We start from the raw sequence: 12187 nt of genomic DNA, 5'->3' as shown, positions 1-12187 counted from the left end.
TCGGCCTAGGTTCACCCAGAGGCTTGTTGTTGCCCCTAGCCAACTGTTCCCAAGTTGTCTGCACAGTCAGCCACCTGACAGGCAGATTGCTAGTTTGGGAAAACTTCTGGTTTTTCTGGCTTAGTCAGTCTCCACTCAAAAAACTATCTCTGTGCTTACGTGTTCCCAGGTACCCCTTTTGTTGTTATTGTTCAGTCATTTCTGTCGTGTCTGACTCTTCATGACCCCATTTGGGTTCTCTTGGCAGAGATACTGGAGTGGTTTGTCATTTCCTTTTCCAGCTCTTTTTATAGATGAGAAAACTGAGACAAACAGAGTTAAGTGACTTGCCCAGGGTCACAGAGATAGTGTCTGAGGACAGCTTTGAACTCATGAAAATAAGTCTTCCTGACTCCAGGCACACTGCTCTATCCACTGTGCCACCTAAGTAACCCTTTACTCTCACCCTATCTCTCCATTTCTAGAACAAAACAATCCCCTACCCTGCCCCTCAGCCATCACTAAATGTTTTAGGCTAGAAACTTCCAGTTTCTGAGATGACTGGATGGTATCTTTCCTGCCTGTGACCTAAGAGTGGGGAAAGCAATCAGACTCAACTAAGCCAGACACCAAATATGCCTATAAAACACCTTAGTTCTTCAGTAAAGATGAACCCAAGAATCCTAGCAAGAACTTGGTGTGATCATGTGCCAAATTCCAGAAACACCATTTCAATTATTGTTTGTATTATTATATTCATTTTAGAGAATATTACATAATTTATACATTGTATATTTATACACTAGTATATGAAATTATTGTTAAGAAGCAATCTTCATATGTTGTTAATATTTTGCAATTGTTGAGATAATCAAATATTCCTAAAGTGCCTAAGACAGTGTCTGGTACACAATAGGTGCTTAATAATGGCTTGTGCCGCCCCTCCCCCACCCCACCCCCACCTTTCTTCTTTTGAGAACTGTTTGTTCATATGCTTTAACTACTTATCTGCTGGGAAATGGCTTTTGGCCTTACAGATTTCTTAGGTACCAAAGTAACTGGATATCAGTTACTTTGCACTGATTTTCTTAGTAGCACTATCTTACCTTACCTTTTCTCATTGGGTCCCCTTCCATACTTTTTTTTTTTTTTGATGAGGCAATTAGGGTTAAGTGACTTGCCCAGGGTCACACAGCTAGTAAGTGTTAAGTGTCTGAGGCCACATGTGAACTCAGGTCCTCCTGAATCCAGGGCCAGTGTTCTATCCACTGCGCCACCTAGCTGCTGTAAGGGCCTAAAATTCTAGCTGTGTTGTCTAAAATCTAATGTGTGGTTGCCTTAAATTAGAAGCTTTAGCAAGAGTTTAGCCTTTTAAGCATTTATTAAAGTGCATTAGAAGTTAGTGAAGGGAGAAAGAGGTAAAAAGCAAACTTCATCTATCTAAGAGAGCCCAGCCTCCAACCTCCCACCAAGCCCAAGTCTGGTACTGAAAAGGCTCACTCCTCAGCGGCTTCTCCCAGAAGCCTCCTGTGATACTGGAGACAGGGCCCTCCACACACACAGCTCCAAGCTAACTGGCTGGTAACACTGATTGACAGGACCCATGTGCAGCAGACATCACTTCCTGACGCTGATCTGACCTTTGAAACCCCAGAAAGGTCACTTCTGGATGCTAACTCTCATGTTTTCTTTTCATGGCAGAGCTTCCCTGTAATATCTTTCTATTTTTTTTTGGGGGGGGGGGGGGGGGCGGGCAGGGCAGTGAGGGTTAAGTGACTTGCCCAAGGTCACACAACTAATAAGTGTCAAATGTCTAAGACCGGATTTGAACTCAGGTCCTCCTGAATCCAAGGTCGGTGCTTTATCCACTGCACCACCTAGCTGCCTCCCTGTAATATCTTTCTCAGCAGGTTGGTAGCGCTCTAATTCTCACACTGCCCCTCCCTTCCATACTCTCTGCTCCAGTTGGCTAAGGTCAAACTGTCTTTTCCTGCCTTCATTTTGTTCCTTATAACTGACATGACTTCTCTACCCATCTCCACAGCACTATTTATATTGCTCTTATGCATTTTTTTTTTTTAGTGAGGCAATGGGGGTTAAGTGACTTGCCCAGGGTCACACAGCTAGTAAGTGTTAAGTGTCTGAGGCCGGATTTGAACTCAGGTGCTCCTGACTCCAGGGTCAGTGCTCTATCCACTGCGCCATCTAGCTGCCCCTCTCTTATGCATTTTTTATACCTTAGCAATATTTGTACATAATGTTGTATTATGGCCATTTGTGCATGTGTCATCTCTCTCTACTAGACTACAAGCTTCCTGAGGGTAGGGGGCTATATTATTATCTAAAATTTCCCCTCCATCCTACCTAGTTACTATCCTGGAGCTCTGCATATTAAGGGAGACATCTGCTAAATAACCAGGCTTCCTACCTCTAGCCTCTTTGCCCCAGAAACTTCTCCAGTTTTCTAGAGGCCTTTTCCCAACCTCACCCTGCTCAATGAATTATGGTGGCTTCCTAGTAACTTGAGGATCAATAAAAGTCCTCTGTTTGATACTTAAAGCTCTCTATAATTTATCCCATTCCTACATTTCTAGCCTTCTTACCTCTTCCTCTTCTCCACAATCTAAATCCACTGGCCTAACTGCAGTTCCTAGAACATGTCACTGCACTTTCTGGTTCTAACTCCCAGAAGGCTCCTGCCCCCTCACCTGTACCTCTTAGCTCCCCCATCCTTCTTCATGACTCAGCTAACATCTCCCCTCCTACAGGAGATCTTTCCTAGTCCCTTCCCCTTTCGGATTCTCTCCATCCACTCTGTATAGAGGGCAGATAGATGGTACAATGGATAGAATGCCCAGCTAGAAGTCAGGAAAGACTCATCCTCCTGAGTTCAAATCTGGCCTCAGACACTTATTAACTGTGTGACCCTGGGCAAGTCATTTAACTCTGTTTGTCTCAGTTTCCTCATTTGTAAAATGAACAGGAGAGGGAAATGGCAAACTACTCCAGTATCTCTGCCAAGAAAACCCCAAATGGGGTCACAAAGAGTAAGACATGATTGAAAAAACAACCAAACAACACTGTATCTATCTGCTGTGTACTTAGTTATTTACATGTTGTCTCTTCCATGAGAAGATGCACTTCTTGAAGACAGAAACTATTTTGCCTTGCAGCAGCAGTGACTGGCACATAAGCAGTTAACAAATGTTTGCTGACTGAAAGAAAAGGAGGGGAAGCATATGAAAGCTGCTGTGAAGACAGGAATGACAAGATCTGACAACAGACTGGACATGTGGAATGAGTACAAGTAAGGAGTCAAAAATAATGCCAAGTCTGCAAGCCTGGCCAAGTGAGAAGATTCCGGTGCTCTCAACAGTAATAGGAAATTCAGGCAGAGAGGAGGCTGGGGGGCCCAGGGGAAAGAGAATGGGTTCTGTTTTGGACATGATGAGTCTGAGATACTCCCGGGACAGATGTCTGGTCTGAAATGTCCAAAAGGCAGCCGGTGACTCAGGACTAGAACTCAGAAGAGAGGACAGTCTGGTCTGAAATGTCCAAAAGGCAGTCAGTGACTCAGGACTAGAACTCAGAAGAGAGGACAGGGCGAGGCACAGAGATTGAGAATCCATCTGCATAGAGATGAAAGACAAACCCAGGGGAGCTTAACAGATCACCAGGTGAGGCTGCAGAGAGCAAAAGGACAAGCAAGCAGGCTCAGGAGAGCATCAATGACTCACTATTGACTCAGAAGGAGCTCCTGCAACGGTGAGCCCTAGCAATCTGCCTGGCTCCAATCAGCCACTTGGAGAAAGGCAAAGGAGACGTGCTGATAAGATCTGAGATGACATGAAGCTGGGACAGATGGCGAACACGTGAGATACTAAGAGCTAGGATCCAAAAAGCTCTAGCCAGGCAAGAGCAAATGTGTTTAGTCTAATAAAGACAAAGATAACTACTGGACATCTGAGTTCATTGGTATAGAGAACTCCCAAATGAGGAAATCCACCCCCCACACACACGGTTGGCATTTTCTCTGAAGTCTTAGGGAGTTATCAAGAGCACATTAAGTGACTTGCCCAGGGTCACAGTCAGCATGCAGCCGAGGCAGGGTTTGACCCCAGGCCCCCTGGATCTGAGGTCAGCTCTCTATCTACTACGAGGTGACCAAGTGGGCAGCTAGAGGAAGCAGTGGATGGAGAGAGCAAGCATTGGGCCTAGGGTCAGGAGTCAGCCTCAGTTCAAATCACCCACTTACTAGCTGTGTGACCCTGGGCAAGCCACTTAATATCTTGTTTCCTCATGTGTAAAGTGAGGATGATGACAACACCCACCTCCCAGGGTGGCAAGAAAGGATCAAATGAGAGAATATTTGTAAAGTGGCCAGCACATAGTAAGTGCTATTATTATAACTGCACAATGCAACTTCTCTATCTAATAAGATGAAATCCCCAATAGAGATAAATGTAAAAGTCTTATACATGGATTCATAAAAACCAGTTTCTCAAACACAGAATGGGGATACTTCACAAGTATAGGATGCCAATACCTCTGGCAGAGTACAAAGAGTACTGGAATTAAAGTGAAGATGCCCCAAGTTGAAATCCTGCCTCAAGCACATCCTAGCTGTGTGACCCTAGGCAAATCACTTCTCTTTTTTCAGACTCAGTTGCCTCATCTGTAGAGTGGTGATTAGAACACCACCTGACTTGCAGAGTCATGGTAAAGATCAAAGATATCACCCAGAGAAAGCACTACATAATTGCTTGCTATATACAGGGGAGAGATAGGTGGACAAGGATTGCTCTGAAAATGGTCCAAAGGTCTTAGTAGACTACAAACTCAGCATGAGCTGCAGTGTTATCTAGTGGCCAAACCTAGCTCCTGGGAGCTCAGGAAGCACTGAGGGTCCAGCCTCCATTGAGGCAGAGACCAATCCCTCTGCACTCTGTGGTGCTCATGTGCTTGGGAATGAGGGTTTCAGTATATGAAGGACGCTGAAAAATTTGGGAACATCCAAGAGAGGTAAAGACCACTGAGGCTGGGAAGAGGCTTTGAGTCAGTTTTATCTGAGGACTGGCATAAAGATTCAAAGATGTTAAGCCCGGAGAGAGAAGACTGAGGAGCAACACGACAGCTGGTTTGGAATAAGTGAAAAGCTAGGACAAGCAAGCAGAACAAGATTTATTTGCTTGGCCCCAGAAGGCAGACCCGGGATCAAGTGAAGCTATCCCAACTGGAATGGACTGCCTCAGGAAGTGGGAGGTTCAGCCTTCACTGGAGGCCCTTAGCAGAGGCTAGAAGACTATTTATGGGATGTGTTGGAGCAAGCAATCTTTTCTTGGGTAGGATGAATTGGGTGGCTGCGGAGATCCCTGACAACTCTCATTTCTGTGACTCTGTTTTCACTCCCACCCTTATTAATTAATGACACTACCTTGGTCAGGGTAGTTAGCACCTGAAGAATACAATTAGAATGGGAAAAATTTGCCAACTTTAAGTATAACAGATAGTTAGGAGTCTGGAGGCAAGAAGATAAACTACCATCTACCAACCTCTGACCAAGAGGATTCACAGTCTGATCCTATCATTCCTGATCCATCACTGATTGGTAACTGCTGTCCCTTCCTTCCTCCCCTCAAAGCCACTGGGGGCAACACCCCATGGATCAAGGCTTCCAGTCTTCTGCACATCCCTAACTACATCCTGTCTAAAAGCCTGAAGTCCCAAACTCAATATCAAGATATTTTCTTCTCACTGCAGGTATTCCTTAGCTGTCCTGAATGGTGTCAAAGCCCTTATACTGACAGCTCTGACAGACTTCACCTACAGCCACTGGCATTCAGTATTTGTGGTTTTCTATCACCAAAGGAAGACAGTGAGAATGTCCGGGCTTCTTTTCATGTGAAGGTTGCCAAGAAAGAGAATTTGCCAGTATGTACGTGTAGCTTTCCTTTTGTCTCCAGTTTGAAGAGAAGACCGACAGAGAAAAGGATGCCAGAGAACTGCTCTTACCTTATCATAGGAGGAAGAAGTGAGGTCATCGTAATCTGAGAGCCAAGGATGGGCCTCGGCATCCCGTTTTGCCATCTCTTCCCATTCTGCCTGCAGCTTGTCCCAGAAGTCGACATCAGACTGTAGGAGGACATGCCAGGGACAAAAGGAGTCAGCCATCACTGCTGACTTGAAATCTATCTACTCAGATTATTTGCTGGGAACCTTCCTATTTGGTCTCACATTCCCACTGTTGGGGTTCCTATCTGCAGAAGACTTCCTCTACGAAGGGGTTCTTAACCTGTGGTCCATGAACGTTTTTAAAAAATATTTTGATAACTGTAATTCTATGCCATCGGTTTCCTTTGTAAATTTATATATTTGATTTCAGACATTTAAAAACATGATTCTGAGAAGGGGCCCACAGGTTTCACGCGACTGCCAAGGAGTCTGGAGCATAAGAATCCTTGCTCCTAGCTTCTATTCTCACCTCCACAGCTGACTTGGCTCTTTCGAATTCAGTATCAAGGGCAGGCACATTCGCTGGCCGTGTGAACTGGTCCACCCAGGCATCAGATGTGCCCTATGAGAAAGAGAGGGTGGAAGGCCAATCAATGTTCTCCCACCCATAAACTCTTGATCTTCTCAAAAGTCCCCTCCAGCTCCCACTGCCACCCACGCTGGGGGTGGGCACCGACAGAAAAAACCATCAATGACCATCCTCTCCCCACCTGGGATCAGAGCACACTGACAGGGAAACCATAACTTGGAGCAAGAGCTGCCTCTGAGGCTGGACTGGGTGGTGACAGGGGCCTACCTGCTGCTGTACAAACTCTGCTGCCCACTGTTCTGCCTGCTCCTGGCTGGACCCCGAATTGGCATCCAGGGACACCCGCCCCTCTCCGATCTGCCGCACGAATCGCAGGAACTGGGGCACAGAGACACACACAGGCTACTTGGGAGAGGACTGCCAAGTGTGTGCCCTCAACCGTGGCTGAAAGAGCCCTGCGCATTCCCTTCTCCTTGAATATACCCAGCTCTGGGCAAAACATGATAAACACTCTGAAAGTTAGCCAGCAACAAAAGGAAGAAGATCTCAGGCTCTAAGGTCGAAAAACAGGGGCAGAGAAACCACAGAACAGAAAGAGGGTTGGGAGGGAGATAAGAGAAAGGGCAACTGGGGAAGTTAAGTGGAACAGTGGCTAGAGCACTGACCCTGGAGTCAGGAGGAGAGAGAGAGAGAGAGCGCTATTGTGAGGCAGGCCTCAAATCTCATTTATTTGGAAAGGAATTCAATCAGCATTTATTAAGTCTAGCCTACCAAATGCAAGGCACTATGCTAGGCATTAGGAATACAAAAACAAAAAAAAACACTCCCTGTCCCCAAGAAGCTTACACTCTACTGTGGGGACACAATATGTACCTAGCCAAGTAAATACAAGGTAATCTGAGCTGAAGGAAGGTCCTAATAACAGGAAGAAGGGGGAGTCAGTAAAGGCTTTACATCAAATGTGACATTTAACCTGGTACTTGGAGAAAGAGAGGGATTCCATTTAAGAAGCCATGAGGGTGAGAAGGCTATGGGGGTTCCAAGCCTGTAGGCAGCCTGTGCAAAGAAGACCCAGAGACAGAGAAGAATCTTTAGTTTGAGGAAGAGCTGGCAGGCCAGTCTGCCTGGAACACATAATTCAGGAATACAAAATAATACAAAAGAAGTCTGGAAATAAAGGTTGGAGAGAGGTTTTGGAGTGTCCTTTAATGCCAGGTTGAAGAATTTGTATTTTATCCTCAAGGAAATAACTATCCACTGAAAAATACAGAGCAAGGAAATAATATGGTCACACCTGTGCCATAGCAATATTAATCTGACAGCAATATGGAGGACAGATTGGAAAGAAGGAGAACCTGGAAACAAGCAGACTCCAGTAATCCTTCAAAGGAGAAATTATGAGGGTCCAAACTAGGGTAGTAGCAACCCATCTAGGAAAAAAACAAAACAAAGCAGCGATAAGTGAGGGGTACCGTCAAAAGAGAACTGATCAAACTTGGCAACTGACTGCATAGGGGATGCCAGAGAGGAAGGAGTCACTAGGACTCTGATGTTGCAAACCTTGGTGGTTGGAAGCAAGAGATGTCCTTGAAAATAAACAGGTGGGTTGGAAGGAGAGGTAAACTGAAGTGGGCAAGCCAAGCGGGAGCTTTCTTTTGGACCAGCTGAGTTTCAGAGGCCAGTGGAACATTCAAGCAGAGTCATTCCACGGGTAGTTGGCAATAATTTAGGAGATTAGGGATCATATCTATAAGATGGCCAAGACAGCAACAGTCTGGAAAGAACAGAGGTCTTGAGAGCCACCAGTGATGGTGGCTGGGAAATAGATGATTATCTGGCAAAGGAGACCAAGAAAGGATGGCCAGATAGGTAGGAGGAAAACCAAGAGAGAAGAATGCCACAGAAGCCAGGGGAAGTAAGTGTGTTCAGGAAGAAATACTCAGCAGTGTAGCCAAGAAGGAAAAAAAAAAGAATGAGGATGAAGAAAGTCTATTGGTTTTAGTAGTTACGAGACCATCAGTCCTCTGACCCTGAGATCCAACTGCTAAAGAGAGCGGCAAGGTGAACAGAGCACAAGGCTTGTGAGTAAGCAAGACAGAGGTTCAAAATGTCACCTTGGAGGCGAGAAAGGGAAAGGGGCAGGGTCAGAAGCCAAATTGCAAAAAGTTGAGAAATAAGTGGGAAGAATAGAAATATAGACAAAAGTGTAGGCAACCCTTTCTGAGTATTAGGCTGTGAAAGAGAGATGTGTGACAATAGCTTGAGATAGCAGGGTTTTTAAGGATGGTGGAGACTTGTACACATTTGTAGAAAACAAAGAAGCAAACAGCAAAGAAGAGACTGATGAAAGAAAAAAGGGGAAAATTCGTAAAAGGGAAAGGAAAGGATAGGATCAAGGATAAAAGTAAAGCGGTTGGCTTTGGCAAAGAAGAATGACCTCTTCCTCAGAAACTGGAGGAAATGAAAGAATAGGCTGGGGGAATTTTGAGGGGTCAAATGGGGGAAAAAGGGAATCTCCACATATGGCTTCTATTTTCTCAGTAAAGCGGCAGGTGAGGTCGTAGGGTACTGTAGTGGGCTTGAGGAGAGAAAGCCCACTCTAGGGGAAGATGAGGAAGTCAATTAGAGAAGAAGAAAAGTGTTGCTAAAAGTACTACCATGCAGCCATGAGAGTACAGTGGTAATAATATATTTCTAGTAGACCTGTCTGGCCTGGCTGTGTGACTATCTGGTAGTCTTTAGTGAGCAGCACAGTTAGGACCAAAGAGGGGTATGGTGGAGACAAGCCAGGCTTGAAGCCTGGCAAGGGGTGAGTGAAAGCAAGGGATCCAAGGGATACAGGTCGAACTGATAAGACTATAGGCTCAAGACTAAAGGGAAGAACAGGAGCCCAGAGCAGGGTCGACAAACTGGAATAACAGATGGGAATGGACGGGACTACAGAAAAAGATCAGCCCTCTCATCTACCTCTCCCAAGAGAGAACACGGTTAAAGAACAAATTCCCTATGTTCCATGTTCAACTCTCCTGAACAGAGAATCAGTGGGGTGAGGCTCACCTCAGAATTAGCTAATTTAGGGTCATCCACCTTGGCCACGAAGTCATTGGCAGTGGACTGCAGGTCTTCATCAGGAAGATACTCCTTGTACCTGGGCCAGAAGAGGACAGAATGATAAGATGTTCCAAAACACAGGCACCTTATGCACACTCCTTATGCATACCCACTCCTAGCCCTGAGCAACATCTTCCTTCTCTCAGTAGAAGAGAAATGTACACATATATTAAAAGGGGTCAATGAGGGATGGAAGAAAGATAAAGTCCCATATTCTTTATCTTCTCTTCCCTAAGGCTAGGTGGTGCAATGGATAGAGCTCGTGGACCTTAGCGAGGAAGACCCAAATTCAAATCTGGGCTCAAACACTCCCTAGCTGTGTGACCCTGGGCAAGTCAATTAACCTCTGTCGGCCGTTTCCCTCAATATATAATAGCACCTGCCTCCCAGGGTTGTTAATAAGGATCAATTGAGATAATAATTGTAAAAGGTCTAATACAGAGCCTGGCATACACTAGGGAGCTTAATCCTCCCTCCCTCCTTTTCTTCCTTCCTTAACAAACAGCCTTGAAATGAGAATCAAAAATGATGCAAGAAAGACCTTAGAGCAGCTACAAACTTATAGTGAGCTAAGGCAGGACTTACAGAGTTTTTATGTTAGATATCATACAAGTAGGAAAAATTAAAGAGGCTAAGAAGGAATAAGAAGCTTGAAGAAGACGGCATGTAAATGAGAATGAGAAATGTTGGAAGGGATAAAAAAAATGTTGCCTGAAATCTTTCCTTGGAAGTACAGGAAGGAACAGCCAGGACTCACCAGTGGTCAGTGGTGGTTGTTCCCTCAGGCTCTCCTAGCCAGAGTTTCTCTTCTGACTGTTCCAGGTACTCCTCAGCCCAGCGGGCAGGGGACACCGATGAGGGGTCTGCAGAGATTAGGGGAGATTGGAGAACCAACACGGTCAGCCAGAGAATGGGGAAACGAGGAATACTATGTACAGACTAGATGGCTTCTCTATTCCTAGTAACTCAAAACACCTATACTTCCCTGCTAATGAATTTCCACTTTCAGGAAGTCAGAGGTAGAAGGTTTCTGAAGGTCAAAGAGTAAGTCATGAAGCCACATGAGGAGGTCAGGCCCAGAACAGCTACAAGTATGAGACACGGAGCCAAGAGGCATGGGCTCAAATTCCAGCTATGATATTTTTTAGCTGTATGGTCCTAAGAAGATATTTCATCACACGGGCCCCAGTTTTCTCATTTTAAAATGTGGAAAGTAATCTTTATACTACTTACCTCACAGAGGAGTGATAAAGTGCTATAGGGAAAGCACTTTACAAAACTTAGAACACAATATAAAGAATTATTCAAATATGTCAGAAAGAGCCAACCCCAATAGAGAGGGGGCAAAGGAGATCAAGTTTTCAAAAGAATTACAAACCACAAATGACCCCATAAAAACACACTGAAATAGTAAGTAGTGAAATTCAAATTAAAATTCTAAGGTTTTACCTCACACCATGAAAACTGGCAAATAAATAGGAACAGTCAATATGAGGAATGGGAAGACAGGCTGCAAAGTAGAATTTAATTTGGAATTATAAATGAAAAGTGACTAAACTATCCAAAGCCTTTGACTCAACAATGCCATTACTGAACAGTACCCCAAAGATGCCAAAGACAGAAACAAATGTCCAACATACACCAAAATGTTCATAGTAGACCTTTTTGTAGCTGCACAGAACCAGAAATAAAGTGTGTGCTCATCAACTGCGGAATAAAAAACTATGGTACATGAATATCACGCAAGTAGGAATAATTATGCAGCAAGAAATGACAAACAGGAAGAATTCAGAGGAATGAGCAAGGTTTGTATGAAATGATACCAAATCAAGTAATCGAAACAAGAGAATGATATACAACATCTAAAAAATGTAAATGAAAAGATGACTAAAAGGAAATCAAACTCTTGAGTAATGGAAAAACTGGTGACAGTCCCAAGGAAGAGAAATAAATATATCTCATCTTCCTGGCAGAGGAGTGGGGAATTACATGCGCATATTATATACATTGTTTGTATCGGATTTGTTTAATTGTTTTTCTTAGTTTTAAGAGAGGATTTGATCTGGAAGGAAAAGTAGGAAAGGACTGTGATAGACAAATTGTATCAATAACACGTGTTTAAAGACCAAAAGTTCTATAAAAATTTAAGGTACCATTATAGTGAACATCCTCATTGAGGAGAAAAGGATTGTTAGGTGGCAGAGAGAGGAGTTGAGGCACAAATAGAAGACTGCCCATTCCTTATTACAAACTGCCTAACCTGCCCTCCCCCCCAACCCAGATTCAAGAACTGATAGACGGTCAATATGTGTCTCTTCTCCTCAGTGGCTTTTGGAGTACAAAGACATGATCTTATTCCCCACTCAGAATAAAACGCTCATAAAGCAGGAACCACATGTTCCCAGTAGGAGGAGCCTATGTCAGTCCTACCAGTTAATAGTGTTCCCCAGATGATCTGAGAAGCAAAGCCAACACCTGGGAGTTAGGCTACCAGACTGTTATCCTGTTCTGTAAGCATTTATGCTAAAATATTTTCATCAGTATGTTTTCTTAGAG

The 12187-nt window shown here is 44.3% G+C and overlaps 1 protein-coding gene across 1 annotated transcript in view; it reads right to left on the bottom strand.

The window, feature by feature from the left end:
• Positions 1-12187, bottom strand: part of PEX5 (peroxisomal biogenesis factor 5) — a 41361-nt gene that overhangs the window by 16625 nt on the left and 12549 nt on the right. The window contains 5 exon segments of the mRNA XM_043966136.1: positions 5992-6111; positions 6461-6553; positions 6788-6898; positions 9578-9668; positions 10389-10494. Of these exon segments, the coding sequence (XP_043822071.1) occupies positions 5992-6111; positions 6461-6553; positions 6788-6898; positions 9578-9668; positions 10389-10494 (521 nt within the window).

This window comes from Dromiciops gliroides, chromosome 5 (assembly GCF_019393635.1).
Source record: "Dromiciops gliroides isolate mDroGli1 chromosome 5, mDroGli1.pri, whole genome shotgun sequence".
Taxonomy (NCBI): Eukaryota; Metazoa; Chordata; class Mammalia; order Microbiotheria; family Microbiotheriidae; genus Dromiciops; species Dromiciops gliroides.
Note: the sequence above shows the minus strand (reverse complement) of the source record. Positions and strands in the feature narration are given on the sequence as shown.